The sequence below is a fragment of the Lepisosteus platostomus genome, chromosome 25 (assembly GCF_059453375.1).
Source record: "Lepisosteus platostomus isolate fLepPlt1 chromosome 25, fLepPlt1.hap1, whole genome shotgun sequence".
In the NCBI taxonomy this organism is placed as follows: domain Eukaryota; kingdom Metazoa; phylum Chordata; class Actinopteri; order Semionotiformes; family Lepisosteidae; genus Lepisosteus; species Lepisosteus platostomus.
In genome coordinates, this window is record NC_142635.1 from 4,936,917 (window position 1) to 4,956,186 (window position 19,270).

Genomic DNA, 19,270 nt, shown 5'->3' on the forward strand with positions numbered 1-19,270 from the left:
GATCGTGGGCTTCCCAGTGCTGGGGCGCTCATCGTGAACCCCTTGTTTCTTCTCTCTGAGTTCGTTTATCCATACGGCGGGGGGGGCAAATAAAGAATGGAAACCCCCTTGCTTTCACTCTGCACTCCCAGGACATTCTGGCTTGCTTGTCTTGCATTGCAGTTGGTTCCTCTTGGCTGCCAGAGTGACATCGGGAGATGGGTCAGGCCACGGAGATGTGGCACTGAGGGGCCCCCGATTAGGGCAAGAGCCAGCTGCGGCCTCCCTGCTGTTCAATGTCTTCATTTTTTGTTTTACGAGCTTGCCATACCAAAACTACAGTGCGTTGCATGAGTTCTTATGTCCTCTATCTCACATCAACCCCCAACCCCACCCTCCCTGTCTCTTTCCTTCCTTCCCTCCCCCAGCCCAGCCACCCCCCCACCCCCTCTCACTGGTACAGCCCAGGAACTAGTGGGATGTCTAAGGTGCAGTTACTCCTGCAGTCCATGTGAGGGATCTCTGTGCATAGCATCGCCTTCGCTTTGTCGCTTTCCTGCACCGGCGTCTGCCCTTCCGTGCACATCTGTGGCTGGTGGGCAGTCTTCGTGAGGAGGAGCCCTACGTGAAGGTTAGAGGGTAAGAAAATGAATCAGACAAGTGGCTCAGTCTGATCCTCGGTCACTGTGTTAGTCTCTCAGTCTGATCCTCAGTCAGTCACTCTGTTAGTCTCTCAGTCTGATCCTCAGTCAGTCACTGTGTTAGTCTCTCAGTCTGATCCTCAGTCAGTCACTCTGTTAGTCTCTCAGTCTGATCCTCAGTCAGTCACTGTGTTAATCTCTCAGTCTGATCCTCAGTCAGTCACTCTGTTAGTCTCTCAGTCTGATCCTCAGTCAGTCACTCTGTTAGTCTCTCAGTCTGATCCTCAGTCAGTCACTGTGTTAGTCTCTCAGTCTGATCCTCAGTCAGTCACTCTGTTAGTCTCTCAGTCTGATCCTCAGTCAGTCACTCTGTTAGTCTCTCAGTCTGATCCTCAGTCAGTCACTGTGTTAGTCTCTCAGTCTGATCCTCAGTCAGTCACTGTGTTAGTCTCTCAGTCTGATCCTCAGTCAGTCACTCTGTTAGTCTCTCAGTCTGATCCTCAGTCAGTCACTCTGTTAGTCTCTCAGTCTGATCCTCAGTCAGTCACTCTGTTAGTCTCTCAGTCTGATCCTCAGTCAGTCACTGTGTTAGTCTCTCAGTCTGATCCTCAGTCAGTCACTGTGTTAGTCTGTCAGGCTCTCAGTCTGATCCTCAGTTAGTCACTGTGTTAATCTATAATTGTCTCAATCTGACCCTCAGTCAGTCACTCTATTTGACAGTAAGTCAAATTGTTTGTCAGCCTTCCGTATTCCAGAAAGTATGTTATACAATGAGAGTCATTGTATCCTTTACTGAATGATTCAATCAATGTGTCATTTGACTTTCCAGGGGGTCAAACTGTCACTCAGTGTGTCAGTCATTGTTATACATTGTATTAGTCTGGCGGTATCGGTCTATTAGTCTGTCAGTTATCCAGCGAGCGTGTTTGTAAATGTCATTCAGTCAGTCTCTGTCATTTAAGTTCTCCTGCCTGTCTGTCAGAATGAAAAGCATAGTTTGTAAAAGGCTAACAAAACATTCATTTGAATTGAAATGTGAATGCAGTGAGTCATCTATTAAAGAGATAGCTTTAGTTAATAAAGTAATAACATATTAGATATTGAAACTGACCATTCGCTGTCCTCTTCGCCCACTGCAATCCGGTCCTGTAACGAAGGACGAGGATCAGAGAGATTAATACAATGCACAGAATGACAGCAGACATGGAGATGGATTTCCACCAGGTATCTGAGAGAGAAAGAAACAGGGAGGAAGAAATTAATTCAAACACTGAAGTAGACCCTAGAGATACATTCTGTATAATGCAGACAGATCAATGCAGTTCCTAATAACCCCAGAGACACTCCTCACACACAGAGATTAATACAGACCCTAATATAGACCCAAGAGACACTCCTCACACACAGAGGTTAATACAGACCCTAATATAGACCCTAGAGACACTCCTCACACACACAGATTAATACAGACCCTAATATAGACCCTAAAAAGGCAAATGTAGGTGTATTCGTACCCTAACAATGCAACTGTAATTTCTATTTCTATTACTTCTGCAGCTGGTTCTTCTACCACTAGCTTAGCAACCAGTACAGCGCTACTAGTTCCTACTAGTACCTCAAGCACTTCTCCTGCTGGTACAACGAACACAACTATGGTGATTACTACTAGTTCTGCAGTTTACAATACTGCATGTTCATGTATTACAACAAATCATAATACAATACTCTTACTTGAATTGCCACCAGTGCTGCAACTTACACTTTTGCCACTCTGCCTGCTCATATTGCTATTATAGTTGCAGTAGTACTGCTTCTATTAATTTCAAGTTCTTTTTCCAACTGGTTTTTATTACAACTGGTCCTTCTTATTCCTTCTATAATGCTTTTACCCTTCTATTATTATCCATCCATCCATTGTCTAACTGTTTTATCCAGGCAGGGTACACCATGGACAAGACGCCAGTTCATCCCAGGACACACACAGGCACAAACACCGTTTTTTTTATCTTGGAGTTGCTTCTCTTCCTGATGTCACCACAAGAGCTAAAATTACTGTTGCTAGCTACTGTAATTTCTACACCGCTGACAAATCAATCAGGAGTTCAGTGGGCTGGCCAGCGTATTGATCAGCATTGTGGATCAGCAGTTTACCTGAGCTGCGCAAGGATGTTAGGCCAGTGGTGGTGGTGTTGTTGGAGGAAGAGGCGACTGTAGCTGTAAAACACACACATCAGGGCGCACTGTTAATTGTTAACAGGGCGTTAACAAGGCACGCCAGTTATACCGCAGCACACCGATAAATTGGAACAAAGGCATACTGGCAATAATGCACAAAACCGATACACAACACAGACGATCAACACACAACACAGACGATCAGGACACAGTGCTGCCATATGCAAAAAAACAAAACATGATGAACTTGTAAAAGAGACTGGTGCACACTGTGTCGTCCAGTCTCTGCCTGTCGGGTGCTACTGACAGGGCGTTCACATACTGTACACAGAAGTGACAGACATGGTAATCAATATAGTCCTCAGGCACAACAAAATGAAATACTTTGTAACACACTCAGTACATGTACATGTAGCCTCACATTATTATAAAGAGCATTGAAATGCACAGAGGACTCAAACGCAGTATTGACAAGAGTACTGAAATGCATACCGCACTGAGGAGTATTGGAATGCACATAGAGCGCTGTGCAATACCTGTTTTTGCAGTAGCACTGTTCACAGAGGCGGTCTTCTGCTCAATACATCTTGAGCAGCTGTTGTCTTGACACTCGTACCCAGGCTTACAGGTGCACACTGAGTTCTTGATCCTAGTGCACAGTGACTGATACATAAAGTCTGCAGCATCAACAAACAAAACACTGGCATTACACTCCTGAAATGGACAGCTGGGCAGCATTTTAAGTATGTACTAAGCAGTGTGTGTATCTACACTAGACTATGTGTCTGTAGAGTCCACTATACTGTATCTGTGTTACGTTGCAGTGTCCTGTGGGTTATATGTCATGTCATGTCATTTAGCCAAAGCGCTTTATACCATACGGTGTCGCAGGAAGCCAGAGCCTACCCAGCAAACAACGAGCGCAGTGCGGGGTACACCCTGGATTGGACGCCAGTCCATCGCAGGGCAAGTCCAAGCCAGTCATACATGGGGACAGTTTGGAGGCCATGGTAAAGGCCGAGGGGGGACATTTGGCCCTGACCCCAGGATAACTCCCTACTCTCTCAAGAAACACCCAGGGATCTTTAATGACCACAGAGAGTCAGGACCTCAGTTTAACGTCTCATCCGAAAGACGGTGCCCTCTACAGCATAGTGTCCCCACCACTATACTGGGGCATTAAGACCCACACAGACCGCAGGGTAATCCCCCCCCAGCTGGTCCCAGTAACACCTCTTCCAGCAGCAACCATAGCTTCCCAGGAGGTGTCCCATCCAGGTACTGACCCGGCTCAACCCTGCTGAGCTTCAGTGGGTAGCCAGTTGAGAGCTGCAGGGTGACTGTGGGTTATATATTGTGAGTAATGTGTAGATTGTCTGTCTGTGTACCAAGGGCTCACTGAAGGTCAATGAGAAATAGGCAGACTCACCCCACTCAGAGTGAGGGGCTCAGGAGCTTATTATGACAGGAGGCAGAATGGGAGGGACAGTCCCCAAGACAGAAAGTACATATTGACATGCAGAGAAACAGACTGAGTGTTGGAGAGACAGAAAACCTGCAGTATAAAGACAGAAAGAGAGTTGGACAGAGTGATGCATCCAGAGATTTCATTGATGATATGTATTGTCTTGTTAAAGGGAAACTGCAGTTTCAATTTTTCAGACCAGTTATTACATCTTGGTAACCAAATAAATTAATGGATGGGAACAATTTGACCAATTTCGAATTAAGCACTAAATTGCAAACTTTTTCAAAAGTACTGTATCGACGCCATGCTGTCAAGAGTTCCCAAGAATTGTGACGAATTGTGACGCGGCCCTTCCTGCTCACTAGTCCCTGTAATGGCCTGATGTCATGTGATGGGCGAGCGGAGAAGTACAGGTTGTGCAGCAGACATTTCACTGCAGAAATCTGTCAATGTGATCTGCATGCAGGGGCAGCAAGTAAGTTCCATTGATTCAAAAAATGTTCTCATTGAAGAGATGCATTCACAAGCATGCTTCACCTCACCAAAGGTTTTGTTGCCTCGTTCCGAATTGCAGAACACAGTGGCGCTGCACAGACCTGGAAGTTTAGTCTCTTTTGTGATGTAAACTGGAGGTTTTACAAGTTACTGTGTACATACTTGTATTGTGGTTTGGAATGCACACATCGATGCTGGATCTTTCTAACCGTGAGATATATAAATAGCAGTTCCCCTTTAACTAAAGAAAGATAGAAGGAGAGCCATTGACAGAGAGGCTAAAAAAAGAAAAGAAAAAGATTGGGCTCAGTGAGCCTGGACATAGAAACTGGACACAGGCAGAGCTTGTTGTCCAGAGAGGACAGGCTCAGTGACCACAGCTTGGACATAGAAACTGGACACAGGCAGACCTGGCTGTCCAGTGAGGACAGGCTGGGAGAAGCAGAGACAGAGATGCACTTTCTGCTGCAATGTGAAAAATGCCCTGGGACCTTATTAAACTTCTTCCCTAACATAACAAATCTAATCCACAACTCCCACAGCTTCCAATCCTACTGGGGGCGGGAACTTGATAGAGCTGTACCCCAGCCTGTGATCTGCTGTCATAGCCTGTGGAACAGACTTTGAGACCATAACCCATAAGGCGACATTGTTCTAAATGTCTTGCTAATTATCGCTTTGGCAGCCCTATAATGTTTTGGTCACGACAGTCTAGGTTTTGAAGCTGAATTTTGAAATCGCCTTTGAAACCTCATTTTTCAAAGAGAGAGAAAGTAAAAGAGGGCGACAGAGAGATGGACCGACACAGAGAGTCAATCTTTTCGTTCTGAAACAAGCTCGTTTCCGTGACGGGTGTATGGAAATGTCATATTACCTCGTTATGAGTAATTTGTCATCTCTCATTCTGTTAATGTTGCAGCCTCAGCTCCTGATGTTTTTAACTAGCGCTTGACTCATAATTTCCAATTTGCTATATCTCGTTATGATTGGTTTTTAATTTGAAAGATACACAGATAATTAAATATCTGAATTGCCATCTAAAAACCAAGATATTTCTCCATACACATATAATAATTTGATGTTTTGTAACTAAAATTAGCAGTTTCTTTTTTAAATTTGCAATCTGCATGAATGTGACATTATGTCTGAATTTCTCTAAGTTCTCCCTTACTGTGTCTCCTTCCTGTGTTTATTACTTAGTGATTCTCAGTCTTCTTTCTCAAATTCATATACAGAGAGATTTATTGGAAGAATGATATCATGTTATTGTGTGAGAATCTCACTGTCTGTTCCTCAGGCTGGGACAGGAGATCACACACTGTATTATTACTATTGAGACATGCTCACTTTCTGTTCCTCAGGCTGGGACAGGAGATCACACACTGTATTATTATTATTGAGAGACAGGCTCACTGTCTGTTCCTCAGGCTGGGACAGGAGATCACACACTGTATTATTATTTTTGAGAGACAGGCTCGCTGTCCTATGTCCAGGCTTTAGTCATCACTGATGGACGCTGCATGCTCTCTCTCAGTGCAGAGCACACTGTGGAGTACAGTCAGTCTAAATCACCATTGCCACTGTTCCTCTTTCTCTCAGTACAGCGCTCCAGTAATGTGCAACAGCACCCAGTTAGTGCACGCTGCTTTTTGAGATCTCTCAACTTCGCTTGCCTCTCAGCGAGATCGGCTGTCCGTTTGAACTTTGCTTATCCGAGTGAGATGCGCTGTTGTCGATTCTGACATTTAAAATCGTTTTGAGAGAAACGTCCAAAACGATGCCTAATCAGAAACTGACATTTTCATCTCTCTTTCTGTAGTGATGTACAGAATGTACAGAATTAGACCCCCCTTCAAACCCTTTTTCCGGTAAAAAGCAGCCCACGCACTCTCTATCTCTCGCTCTCTCTCTCTGACTGAAGCCCACCCTGACATAAATAAGGGGAAATCCCTTTTCAGGCTGAGAGGGTGAGAGAGAGTCTGTGAGCACTACAGTATGTTAACACTACTGTATTGAGGGAGTGGTCAGTATACTCACACAGGGTAGGGGATCTAACACTGACTGACTGGACACTACAGCACAGTGACACTGACTGACTGGCTGGACACTACAGCACAGAGACACTGACTGTCTGAACACTACAGCACAGTGACACTGACTGACTGACTGGACACTACAGCACAGTGACACTGACTGACTGGACACTACAGCACAGTGACACTGACTGACTGACTGACTGACTGGACACTACAGCACAGTGACACTGACTGACTGGACACTACAGCACAGTGACCCTGACTGACTGGACACTACAGCACAGTGACACTGACTGACTGACTGGACACTACAGCACAGTGACCCTGACTGACTGGACACTACAGCACAGTGACCCTGACTGACTGGTCACTACAGCACAGTGACCCTGACTGACTGGACACTACAGCACAGTGACACTGATTGACTGGACACTACAGCACTGTGACCCTGACTGACTGACTGGACACTACAGCACAGTGACACTGACTGACTGACTGGACATTACAGCACAGTGACACTGACTGACTGACTGACTGGACACTACAGCACGGTGACACTGACTGACTGGACACACACAGACAAAGTGCTGTGTGCTCACAGACAAACAAGCCTGTACTTACGTTCCTGGTTGCAGTTGGTACAGGTCTCGCAGTTGAACTTGATGTTGTAGTGTTTGTTGTAATGTCCGTCCTGACATTGAACACACTGGGTGTCAGCACCCTGTTGACACCTGCTCTTCATGAAATACCCTGCAGCGCCACGACATTTTTATTAGTTGGAAGAACAACAGGATTAGAAATTTAAAAAAGCATTCATAGCACTAATAGCACGAATATTAAATTGAACAGCAGTGGCATAAATCGGAGTAACTTTAGTAGCATTAACAGTAAGCAGTAACAATAATAGAATTATGACTAAATGTGATTATTATAATTCTAACCATTGCTAATTGTTATAATAATAGTAACAGCAGTATTGTGGTAGGACCAAGAGTTCATAACAGCAGTGATAAGTGATAACAGTTAATTGCATTTATACAGAACCATCTTGAAGGGTCCTAAAGTGGTTATGTAAAGGTGGGGTCCCAATTCACCCCCTGCCTGGGTGATACGGTACAGACAGCAGAGCAGAGGGAGGAGTGAGAGTAGTAGTACCTGCAGAATTTACAGCACCAGCAGCAAAGATACAGGTTCAAAGATTTAGCAATAACCGTGCAAACATGCTTGCTTCCTTGGATCAACTCCTCTCTTTTTGGTTTTGTTATTGATAGAGCGATTGGGAAGCAATGGAGTTTGTGGAACCCTGTCGTATTACCACAGTGCCCCAAACTCAGCAGAAATCCCCGCTCTCCTGCTGCTCTGCTGTGCCAGACATTCTGTGCAGAAGACTCCATTTGCGCTCTTCTGCCCCTCTTGCTCAGTGTTTTTTTCTGTTTTTACACAGAATATCCAATGGTGATCTTGCAGCGAAACTGCAGCCACCTGGCTTAAACTCAGCAGTTGTTGTTAGACGATGAGGGCGATGATGAATTATTTTATACAGCGCCTTTCAAGGTCTCAAAGCAGGGCAGAAAGCAGTAAAACAGATGAAAACCGGACAGTGACACGGAGAGGAGATAGCAGAATTAGCCAAAGGAAAAGCTTCGAGGGATCGGAAGAGTTCCAAGGAGCAGACAAAGACGAGCCTTTCTGGAAAATTCCGGATTTGAAAGCTGGCTCTCTGGTATCCTCAGGGCTAGAGCTCCAGAGCTCTGGGCCAAAGCAAAAGGCCCTGATACCCATAAAATATCAGCTGGCTTGGGGGACAAACAGGAGACCATAGTCAGACGAACAGAGGTTACAAGGAGGGGAGTAAGACGAAAGTAACTTGAGACAGGTACTGAGGTGCCAAGCTAAATACAGAGCCTTATAGGTGAGCAGGTGAGGTCACTGATGAGGAAGACCTGGCGGTTGGCTCCGATTCAGAAATGCAAGCCCTGAGCTCCTGCAATCCCACGTTGGGCTCACCGTGTGCTGGCGTGATCGGCGTCTGGAAGGCTGCGATCGCTGGTGAGTTTAAACCCTGCCTAGATCCCGAGCTTGGTTTCTCCAAGGCTGAGATCAGCTCAGTTAATCAATAATTAATTATAATTGCTTACACTTATATCGCGCTTTTCTGGACACTCCACTCAAAGCTCTTTACAGGAAATGGGGACTCCCCTAAACCACCACCAGTGTGCAGCCCCACCTGGATGATGCGACGGCAGCCATAATGCGCCAGAACGCTCACCACACAGTAATGAAGCCAATTCATAGAGGGGGATTATTAGGAGGCCATGATTGGTAAGGACCAATGGGAAATTTGGCCAGGACGCTGGGGTTACACCCCTACTCTTCTCGAGAAACGCCCTGGGATTTTTTAATGACCACAGAGAGTCAGGACCTTGGTTTTACGTCTCATCCGAAGGACGGCGCCTGTTTACAGTATAGTGTCCCTGTCACTATACTGGGGCATTAAGACCCACACAGACCGCAGGGTGAGCACCCCCTACTGGCCCCACTAACACCTCTTCCAATGTCAATGTCAAAGCTCTTATAACCTTAAGACCACACTAATGGAGGCTGCGAGGAAATTGTTGAAGCTCACAGCAGATGATGGTGTCTAAGAGGTCCAAAACGTCAAACCCTACAGTATGACCTCTGTGCGCAACCTGGCATGAGAACACTGAGCTTGAACCTTTTCCCCTCTGGGCTTGGGTGTTGCCTGTTATGGATGTGTCAGTACTGCCTCCCGCTTTTAGTACAGCTGGGCTCAGTGTGATCATTATTAATAATTACCGTTCCTGTCAGTAATCCTGAGATGCTCCTGTGCAGACCCCAGTGTTCAAATGTCACAATTCTGTGTGAATCATCTAGGCCCTTTTCAATATCAAATTCAGTCAGAGTTTACTGACAGACAAACCTCAGGTTCGCGAAGTGACACACTCAGAGAGAGAAGCAGAAGCAGGGAGAATGGCAGACAGGAGAGGGACTGACAGAAGAGAAGCTGATGAAGACACTCGCAGACTGCACTGTATTGAGGGAGAGGACAGGGCAGAGGATCCCTCAGTAATAAACATACATAATGGGACAGGAGACACAGTGAAAGGAGATGACGGAGAATCCCTCAGTAATGAAACCCCCACAACAGGACACATTGAGAAGGAGGAGATCACAGAGGATCCTTCAGTAATAAACACACACAACAGGACAGGAGACACAGTGAGAGGAGATCACAGAGAATCCCTCAGTAATAAATACACACTACAGGACAGGAGACACAGTCAGAGAGAACAAGACAGAGCTAAGTTCAATATAACAGTTATTGAATTTTAATTACCTGGTTGGCACTTTCTGCAGCATTTTTTCTCGTTTTGTACATTCCAAAGATAGCTCGTCTGTTCATCACAACCGGGAGAGACAGGGAGGAGGGAGGAGAGGAGGAAGAAGGAGAGAGGGATGGGGACGAGTCTCTGAACAAATGTTTGCATCCTCTCCCACACCTGTAAAAAAAACTGGAGAGAGAAAAGGAGGTTAGTACACTAAAAACACTCTAGACACTGCAGGACATTAACAACGACAGACCAGATACAGCTCCTCTAGGCTGATTAGGTAGCAGGCAATTGATCCAAGACTCTCGTCTAGCTGTTTCCTGAAGGAAGGCACAGTATCATCTTCAACAGTGTGAGTGGGTAGCTTGTTCCACTCTCCCACACCCCTTTGTGTAAAAAAACGTATCTCCTGTTCTTCTTTCACACTAACATTGACTGGACAGTAGAGCATAGAAACCGACTAACTGGACACTGTGTGGACAGGCCTCACACTTGATTAACTGCAAGCACAGTAGAACACAGAGAGGATCTACCTCTGTATGCCTAACAAGGATTTTGTGATGCCGTTTCACAAAAATCAACAACTCTGTCACCGGAAAGTCATAAGTCCTCCTAAATTGCAACATCCAAAAAGCATTTTCTCAATCTGAAACTCGCCCCCTGGCTCGAGGAATCTATCCTGAGCTGGCCAATTCGTTTTCTTCGAACCCAGGACTGGAAAACAAATGATTGAGAGCAGGGAGAAATGAGATCTTGTCAGTGGCCTGTGGGAGTGTAGCCAAGACAGACCAGTGAAAGAGGTGTACAGACAGAGCAGGGCGAGAGAGATGGACAGAGAGACGAGAGGGAGACCGACCTGAAAGTGAGATGGACAGACCCCGAACACAATGTGAAGAGAGAGGCAGGACAGAGATACAGAGACATAGAGAGAGAGCTGCAGAGAGTTCTACTCGGGCCAAGTCACTGAGAGAGAGAGTGAGATGGGAGACCCACAGACACTGAGAGACAGGTGCAAGCACAGATACATTCAGAGAGACCTCAGAGAGGCAGAGATGACCACGCTTGGAGGAGACAGAGGAGGATGGCTGGACAGGCGCAGGGACACCTGCCTTTCCTTACCTTTGACAGAGAGAGACACACAGAGGAGTCTGTGTTGCCCAGAGCGTGTGACAGAAGTGACACCGGGTTGTGCTGACACTCCAAAGACTGTCAGGCTGATCACTAAGGCAGTGAGTCATCTGAAAACTCAACTTTTTAACTGTCAAATTCAGAACAAGACCACCCAAAATCTGAAGCTCTCTTTCTCTCTCAGTACCTCTCCCGCGTCTCTCTCTCAATCTGCGTCCCCCTGCCACCCCCTCTCTCTTTCACGTAGGGTCTGATGTAAACTGATGATAATGGGCTGGGGAAGCATATCTGAAGTCATTCAAAAAAAAAATTGTGAGCTTTAAATTAACCCCCTGGTCCCTCCTCTCTCTCCTCAGATCAGACTCAATGGGTGCGTCTTCTTGGCACAGCTATGCGAGACAAATGTGAGCACAGCTTTGTGAGTAAATGACAAAAAATATCAAAGATCAATGTGATCCCCATAAAGCTGTTAACCCTTTCCTCCCTCAATATTCAAAGAGTGTTATTGTGCGTGACTAAAGGAAATTACCGTCAGTGAACGTGTGAAGGATATTCAGGGCAATGAGTAATTAATTCAAATTCAAGCAGCTATATTGGCATGGTCAATCAATTACTGTGTTACCAGAGAGGAAACAATTAATAGCTTGTACAGACATTTACAGTAAAACCAACTATTTACAGATATTTACATTTGAGAGGCTCCACTGTCTGTTCCTCAGGCTGGGACAGGAGATCACACACTGTATTATTATTATTGAGAGACAGGCTCACTGTCTGTTCCTCAGGCTGGGACAGGAGATCACACACTGTATTATTATTATTGAGAGACAGGCTCACTGTCTGTTCCTCAGGCTGGGACAGGAGATCACACACTGTATTATTATTATTGAGAGACAGGCTCACTGTCTGTTCCTCAGGCTGGGACAGGAGATCACACACTGTATTATTATTTTTGAGAGACAGGCTTGCTGTCTGTTCCTCAGGCTGGGACAGGAGATCACACACTGTATTATTATTATTATTATTATTATTATTATTATTATTATTATTATTATTATTATTATTATTATTATTATTATTATTGAGAGACAGGCTCACTGTCTGTGTCTCAAGCTGGGACAGGAGATCGCAAACTGTGCTGCAGTTATACAGAGTCTCCTCCCACATTAGGGTTGGAAGCTGTTTTCATTCTGGCAGGAGTGGGAATTTTGAGATTAGTTTAGATCATTTATTTTAGAGAGGGATGTTTGTCTCATCTGGGAATACTGTATTCCTTGCTGTGAATCAGAAAGTGCATCTCTGTCCCTGTTTCTCCCTGCTGGCAGCTAGACCACAGCCTGTCCTCTCTGGGCAGCCAGGTCTGCCTGTGTCCAGTTTCTATGTCTAGGCTGTGGTCACTGAGTCTGTCCTCTCTGGACAGCCAGGTCTGCCTGTGTCCAGTTTCTATGTCCAGGCTGTGGTCACTAAGCCTGGCATCTCTGGACAGCCAGGTCTGCCTGTGTCCAGTTTCTATGTCCAGGCTGTGGTCAGTGAGCCTGTCCTCTCTGGACAGCCAGGTCTGCCTGTGTCCAGTTTCTATGTCCAGGCTGTAGTCACTGAGCCTGTTCTTTGTCCTCAAACTGAGGACAATCTTTCTGACAGAATGGGATTGCTGTGATTATGCCGAAACTGGTACCACACAATGCCAGTGCAGCCAATCGATATGATACTTTTCGATGTATGTAGAAGTGCATTTTGGTACAACACTTTCGGAGGGCTGATTTGAACTGCTCACTGTTTGTAAATTAGTGAGTCCCAGTCATTTTACACAGCGTGATGAGCACCAGCAGTGATGTGGTTAGCAGTACAAGTGAAGTTAAGGAAACCACAGCGAACGAATGTCTGACAAAACTGGTTACCGAGAGAGAAAAGAAACTCATTAGTCATTAGTTACGGCACTAAACTGCCCTGACTCACAAACTCTACTACTCTGCTTTTCTCGTTAACACTACTAACGAGCAGTTCTAGTGAACAGGGCACCTCTTACAGTAAATTGCACCACACCCAACCGAAAAAAAAAGTAGTAGTATTAATGAGGAAACCTTAAAATTAAATAGTGGTGTTCACTAGCAGATGCTTTCATTCAACGTGACTATGATTTAAAATACTTTCATTGATCTGTAGGTTGGATTTTAACAAGCAATCAACAAATATGTCGTTTTGCTTGTTAAAGTCCAATCAAAATTTTGCTTAACATGTTACAACATGATGACACACAATTCCCATCCTGGCATCTTTTCACTGGTTTCCAATGAAAAACTGGACTCAGCTTAAGGACTTGTTTCACAGCTCCAGTGCTGAACAACAGCTTCATAGGTCGAATTTTTCTTTTGAAAGCTATTTCTATATTGTTCTTTTCAGTAAATGCGTCAGCCTGTCATTCTCTCATTTCAAACAGTCAGGAAGAGGCTGCTATTGTATTAAAAGTCACAGGATGGATTTGTCACCAAGAGTCATGCTGACCTTTCACCCCAGGAAGTGCATGTGAGCTTGGGACAGGCTCGGAAATCACCTTCAAGTTCAAGACCAGTTCAAGCCAGCTACTCATCCCAGCAGTTGTGTGGTGAACTCATCCCAGAGACCACGACAGCTGCAGAGTTGCTTTACATCAGAGTGACCTCTTACTTATGAGAAGGTTATCACATGTTTGCAAGGTAAAAACAAGAAAAAAACAGCAGCCACATCACCCTGCTGCTCACCACTGGCAGCCCACTGGAGCTCAGCAGTATGAGCCTGGTCAGTACCTGGATGGGGGACTTCTGGGAAAACTAAGGCTGCTGCTGGAAGAGGTGTTAGTGGGGCCAGCAGGGGGCACTCACCCAGCTATCTGTGTGTGTCCTAATGCCCCAGTATAGTGATGGGACACTATACTGTCAAAATGTGCTTTCCTTTTGGTGAGACGTAAAACCAAGGTCTTGACTTTAATGGTCATTAAAAATCCCAGGGTGTCGACAAGCTGTTAAACATTGATACAGTATTTTTGTGCTCCTGGGCATGTTTTTGTAGGAGTCATTAATAATCACAGACGCAGCTCTGTTTTTCATGCACTTTGAAAGCCGGGTGCTAACAGTAGCCACACCTGTGGTTGGACTGTCAAAGAATTTTGCTGAGTGTTAAAACTGCATTGCGGGGATCGTACAGGTGACTCAGAATGGTATCTGCATTAATTATGCACGGCCCCTAGCGCGTGTTACTTTCAGATAGCGCAACATGTGCATTTCTGAAATTAGTAACGCAGAGGCAAAAGTCATGATTCCTTTTAATATCTCTCTCTTTATAGTAGAGTAATTTTAATGCAGTTATCTTTAAAGAGAGAGAGAGAGCACTTTATTAGCCCTATACAATTTCTTGCATTAGGAATTTGTCTTTTCACAGACCCCAGCTTGCTCTCCATGAGACACACAGACAGGGAGAGAGAAGCTGGGGGTCAGAGTGCAGGAGCAGCCATTGTACAGCACCCCTGGGGCAGTTGGGGTTAAGGGCCTTGCTCAGGGGCCCAACAGAGTAGGATTCCTCTGCCAGCCGCGGGATTTGAACCAGCAACCTTCCAGCCACAGATCCTTAGCCACAGTGCCACCACTCCGCCCCAGTAGATACACAGGACAGTGATTGCTCCAGTCCAGTGATCTTAAGGTAGAACAGTAACTCAGAGCTAAACTCTAGTCCACTCCAGTGATCTTATGTTAGTACGGTAACTCAGAGCTAAACTCTAGTCCGGTCCAGTGATCTTACGTCACTACAGTAACTCAGAGCTAAACTCTAGTCTGGTCTGGTGATCTTACGTTAGTACAGTAACTCAGAGCTAAACTCTAGTCCGGTCTGGTGATCTTACATTAGTACAGTAACTCAGAGCTAAACTCTAGTCCGGTCTGGTGATCTTACGTTAGTACAGTAACTCAGAGCTAAACTCTAGTCCGGTCTGGTGATCTTACGTTAGTACAGTAACTCAGAGCTAAACTGTAGTCCAGTCCAGTGATCTTAAGATAATACAGTTGTGCATGCAGGAACTCTAGTCCAGTGATCTTCAGATAGTACAGTTACTCAGTGCAGTAACTCTGCACTGTACTCCACAGTAATATTGATTCATCCTTGCCCCACAGCAAAGTGATTCTGATTTTAATCACGTGTTTGTGTGCTAATTGTGTTGTGCAGGATGTGGCACAGGAAGTGTTTGTCACAGGATATTGCCTGCTGGCACGGCTGAACTGACTTCAGCCGAAACAGAGAGGAGACTGAATGAGACAGAGAGAGCTACAGATGTTCTGCTGCGCCATCATGGTCTGGCAAGAAAGTGCCCTTCTTCAAACACCTCTCAGTTAAATGAACAAAACTGAGACGGCGCAGGGGAAATTGGCAACTTCTCAGAGGAAAAAAAACAACTAATATAGAGAGACAGAAATAGAATATTAAAAAGTCGTGAGTTCAGAAACCAGATGGTGTTCTTCTCAATATTATAATTGAGAGGTGCTCCACCTGCTATATCATGCTTAACAATAAGATCAATTGATCACTTGATAAAGTGTTAATAGCCCACTAGTGGACACATGTAGTATGACAACTATGGCAAAATGAGTTCCTTCAATGTTTACTGCTCTAACTTCAGTCATGTGTAATCAACGGGATATATATATACATAGATCTTCTTGATCGTGCAGCTCTGATCTGTGCCTGCCTCCTGCTTTCAGTGTTGAAAGCACTCGCCTGTAGTTCCCACTTGTGTCAACTGGTTTGTGTTTCTCTGTCAATTCTGGTCTTTTGGGGTGACTTTGTCAGGGCCCTGGGGTTTTTCGTAATGCCTGAATCGAGGTCTCTCGACGTGACCGGGACTGAAAAGGCTCGGTTTATTTAGCCTTGCAGTGCGCTGTAGGACTCGCCTTTGATACCAGAATTAATTTAAGAATTCTTGAAGAATTTAAGAATAATTGAAGACCCCTCATCACAGGTCCTCTGAGAAATCTAAATAAAACATTTCCTCTGCATCCACTACTGCTACAACTCATTCAAAGGGCTCAAAATGTTTACTAAGCAATGTCTAGCTCTTTTTTAATCCCATGAATCCTGTTACCACACAGGAGATCCTAGAGATTAGTTCACGACTTTGGATGTCAACAGAGGTCCACAGACTTATTGATCTTTACACCAGAGTGACCTCTTACTTATGATAAAGGTTATCACAAGTTTGCAAGGTAAAAACAAGAAAAAAACAGCAGCCACAGCAGGACAGAGACTCAAATTCAGGTTTATTGCCATTATTCTCATACACAGGTATATGGTATAACGAAATGCTATTTAGCTCAGACGGGAAGCAGTACAAAAAAAATAACGACAATACAATGGTATAAGAAAATAAAGACAGAGACAACGGGCAATCTGCAGAACAACAACAGGCAATGTGCAAAACAACATTAATTGTGCAAAATCATACATCAACAGAATGAAACAAAGGATAGAAAATGATGGGGAGTGAGCTTCTTGACATGTGAGGTGGGGGTAGATTTCGATGGGTGTTTGAGTTTTGATAAAGAGAGGAGGCACTGTGAGGGTTCAGATCGCAGGTGAGAGAGGCTGGGAGTTGAACAGTTCGATAGTGGAGGGGTAAACACTGTCTCTGAGTCTGGCAGTCCAGGCCCGGATGCTCCGGTACCGTTTTCCAGATGGTAGAGGGTCAAACAGTCTGTAGCTGGGGTGTGTGGGGTCTACCCTGGGGTAAGGGGGTAGGAGGAGCTGGAGAGCACGAGATGGAATATCAGATGATTAGAGTTCAGATACCTGGTGTGGCTTCCTCTGTTTTATAGCGGCGGGTGTGAGATTAGCAGTTCTCCTGTCACTTGATATCTCTTCCATTTGTGGAGGAAGAGTTGGGGATCACTTCTGTGTGCACTCTTCCTCACCCTGCCTTCCCTGCTTTCCTCCTCAAGAATATTGCGGTGCTACAATTCACCCCTCCATCTGTTTTCGAACCATTTTATCTAGTTCTGTCCTGGCAAGCAACAGGTGTAAGTAAGCAATACAGGCTACACCCCGGACAGTTCACCGCAAGGCAGAGAAACACACACTCACTCGCACCGCAGCCCTGTTTTCCCAGAAGCCAATTAACCTACCAGCATGTCTTTTGGGGTTTTGGGAAACCCACAGAAACGGGGGGGGAACATGCAAACTCCACACGGACAGCAGCCCCGGTCCAGAATTGAACAGGACAGCATGGCAGGAAGGCTGCCTTGTCTCTCTCACACCTGAAGAAGGCTCCACGGCCGAAACGTTGTGTTTTCCCTCTTCTTTTTTTCAGCACGGAATAAACCTATTACTTGTTCCTTTGCAGCCTACGCATGCTGACGCAGCTCCCCACCTGAACTACTGTGCCACCATGCCCACCCGCTGTCATAAACGAACAGCAGATAACGTAGTCAGTGGAGCGCTGCTAAATTGTTACACTGGCCGGAGGCTGAAGAAAATCAAAGCTTAAAATGCAACTTCAGTGCCAGCCATTACCTTTCAAATCTGCATATTGCAATAAGAGTTTTTACACAGCAAAGGGTCTGGAAAATGCAGCTTTTGCTGGAATTAAGTGATGCACCTCCATTAAACGAAATATCGTTAATTATGCCATGCAACATTCTTTTTTTTTCTTCAGTAGATGTTCAACTTCAGGACATTCTACAGGGTTGGACAGCGGAGCACCAGGGTCCCTTGAAACAGATCTACGGCCTGACCTCCTGTGGGTTTGCACAGAGCTGAACTCTAGAAAGCCCGAGCCATCACCCAGCTCTTCAGACGCGGGAGAAATTATTTGACATTTTATTTTATCGGCAGATACCGATCAGGGGGGTCTGAGTGCTAAATTCGGCTTCACCTCCAGCACGTCACAGTGTTCTTGATCTTGTTCAAACTTACCGCTTACTTCAGGCAATTTTCCACAGCCCACACTGGTGCATGGAACAGACGTCAAATACAACTGCGAAGGTGCCTCGGTGCTGCAGAAATATGTAGGGCAGGCTTGGTTATGTATTTAACAAAGGACAGGGCTGCGGGGCAGGAACAGTTTGACATGAAAAAAAAGGACTTTTCCTTAGCTATAAAATAAGATCTTTATTGTCCTCTGAGGGATGTTTTTTGTGGACGCACAGCACTCCTGTACATTTAAATCGAATGCAAACAAAAAGAGAAGAAAAGAAAAACATTGCACATGATTCTATTACAAAAATAAAATAAGAAAAGCAATGCACATCAAGTGTAGTTAATTTAGTGACTGTCACCTTTTATTTCACTTTTCTTTAGGGCCACAGTTTAAGCACCCTGTAGCCTGATCTGGTCAGATCTCCAAAGCTGCAGAAGACTGGACATAGACCGTGGTCACTTATTGGATACCTTCAGGGCAAACCAGGCAGCTGCTGCAAGTAATGTTGTTGGAACACCAGCAGGAGGTACTGTGGACAACCCACCCATTCATCTATATTCTAACTGCTTCTTCCAGTTGAAGGTTGTGGGGGAGCTGGTGCCTATCCTGAAAAGCAATGGGCACAAGGCAGGGTTCACCCAAGACTGGACGCCAGTCCATCACAGACCAGACACACACACCCACCAGGGCCAGTTTTCCCAGAAGCCACATAACGTAGCAGCATGCCTTTGGACTGTGGGAAGAAACCCACATGAACATGGGCAGAACATGCAGACTCCACACAGAAAACACCCCAGGTCCAGAATTGAACCTAGGGCCCCAGCTGCAGTGCCGACCACTGTACCACTGCGCTGCCCTGAAATTTGGAAACCAATTCAACTGGGGGAGAAGCAGGGTAAATGCAAGGCGTAAGAATTGAGCAGTTTCTATCAGCTGAGAACTGACACACACGTCAAAATACAGCACGTTTGTTCAGAGCAGGGGACCCAAGTGGAAACTATGTGGAAGTGCGTTTAACTCTTACGAAAAGGAGGCACTTCTTTACACAGAGGTTTGTGGGAGCG

At 45.4% G+C, this 19,270-nt stretch overlaps 1 protein-coding gene and 1 long non-coding RNA gene across 2 annotated transcripts; one reads left to right on the plus strand and one right to left on the minus strand.

The window, feature by feature from the left end:
- Positions 1-392: 392 nt before the first annotated feature.
- LOC148640871 (uncharacterized) lies at positions 393-10,303 on the minus strand. Its single transcript, XM_088619045.1, has 6 exons — positions 10,153-10,303; positions 7,416-7,544; positions 3,332-3,472; positions 2,772-2,834; positions 1,732-1,848; positions 393-600 (listed from the first exon to the last, which is right to left on the minus strand). The coding sequence occupies exons 1-6, from the start codon at positions 10,301-10,303 to the stop codon at positions 431-433; spliced, it is 771 nt and encodes a 256-aa protein (XP_088475171.1). The 3' UTR covers positions 393-430.
- LOC148640872 (uncharacterized) lies at positions 10,206-18,772 on the plus strand. The gene is made up of 3 exons (XR_015929960.1): positions 10,206-10,345; positions 11,629-11,676; positions 17,946-18,772. It is a non-coding gene; the product is annotated as an uncharacterized LOC148640872 (long non-coding RNA).
- Positions 18,773-19,270: the final 498 nt, after the last annotated feature.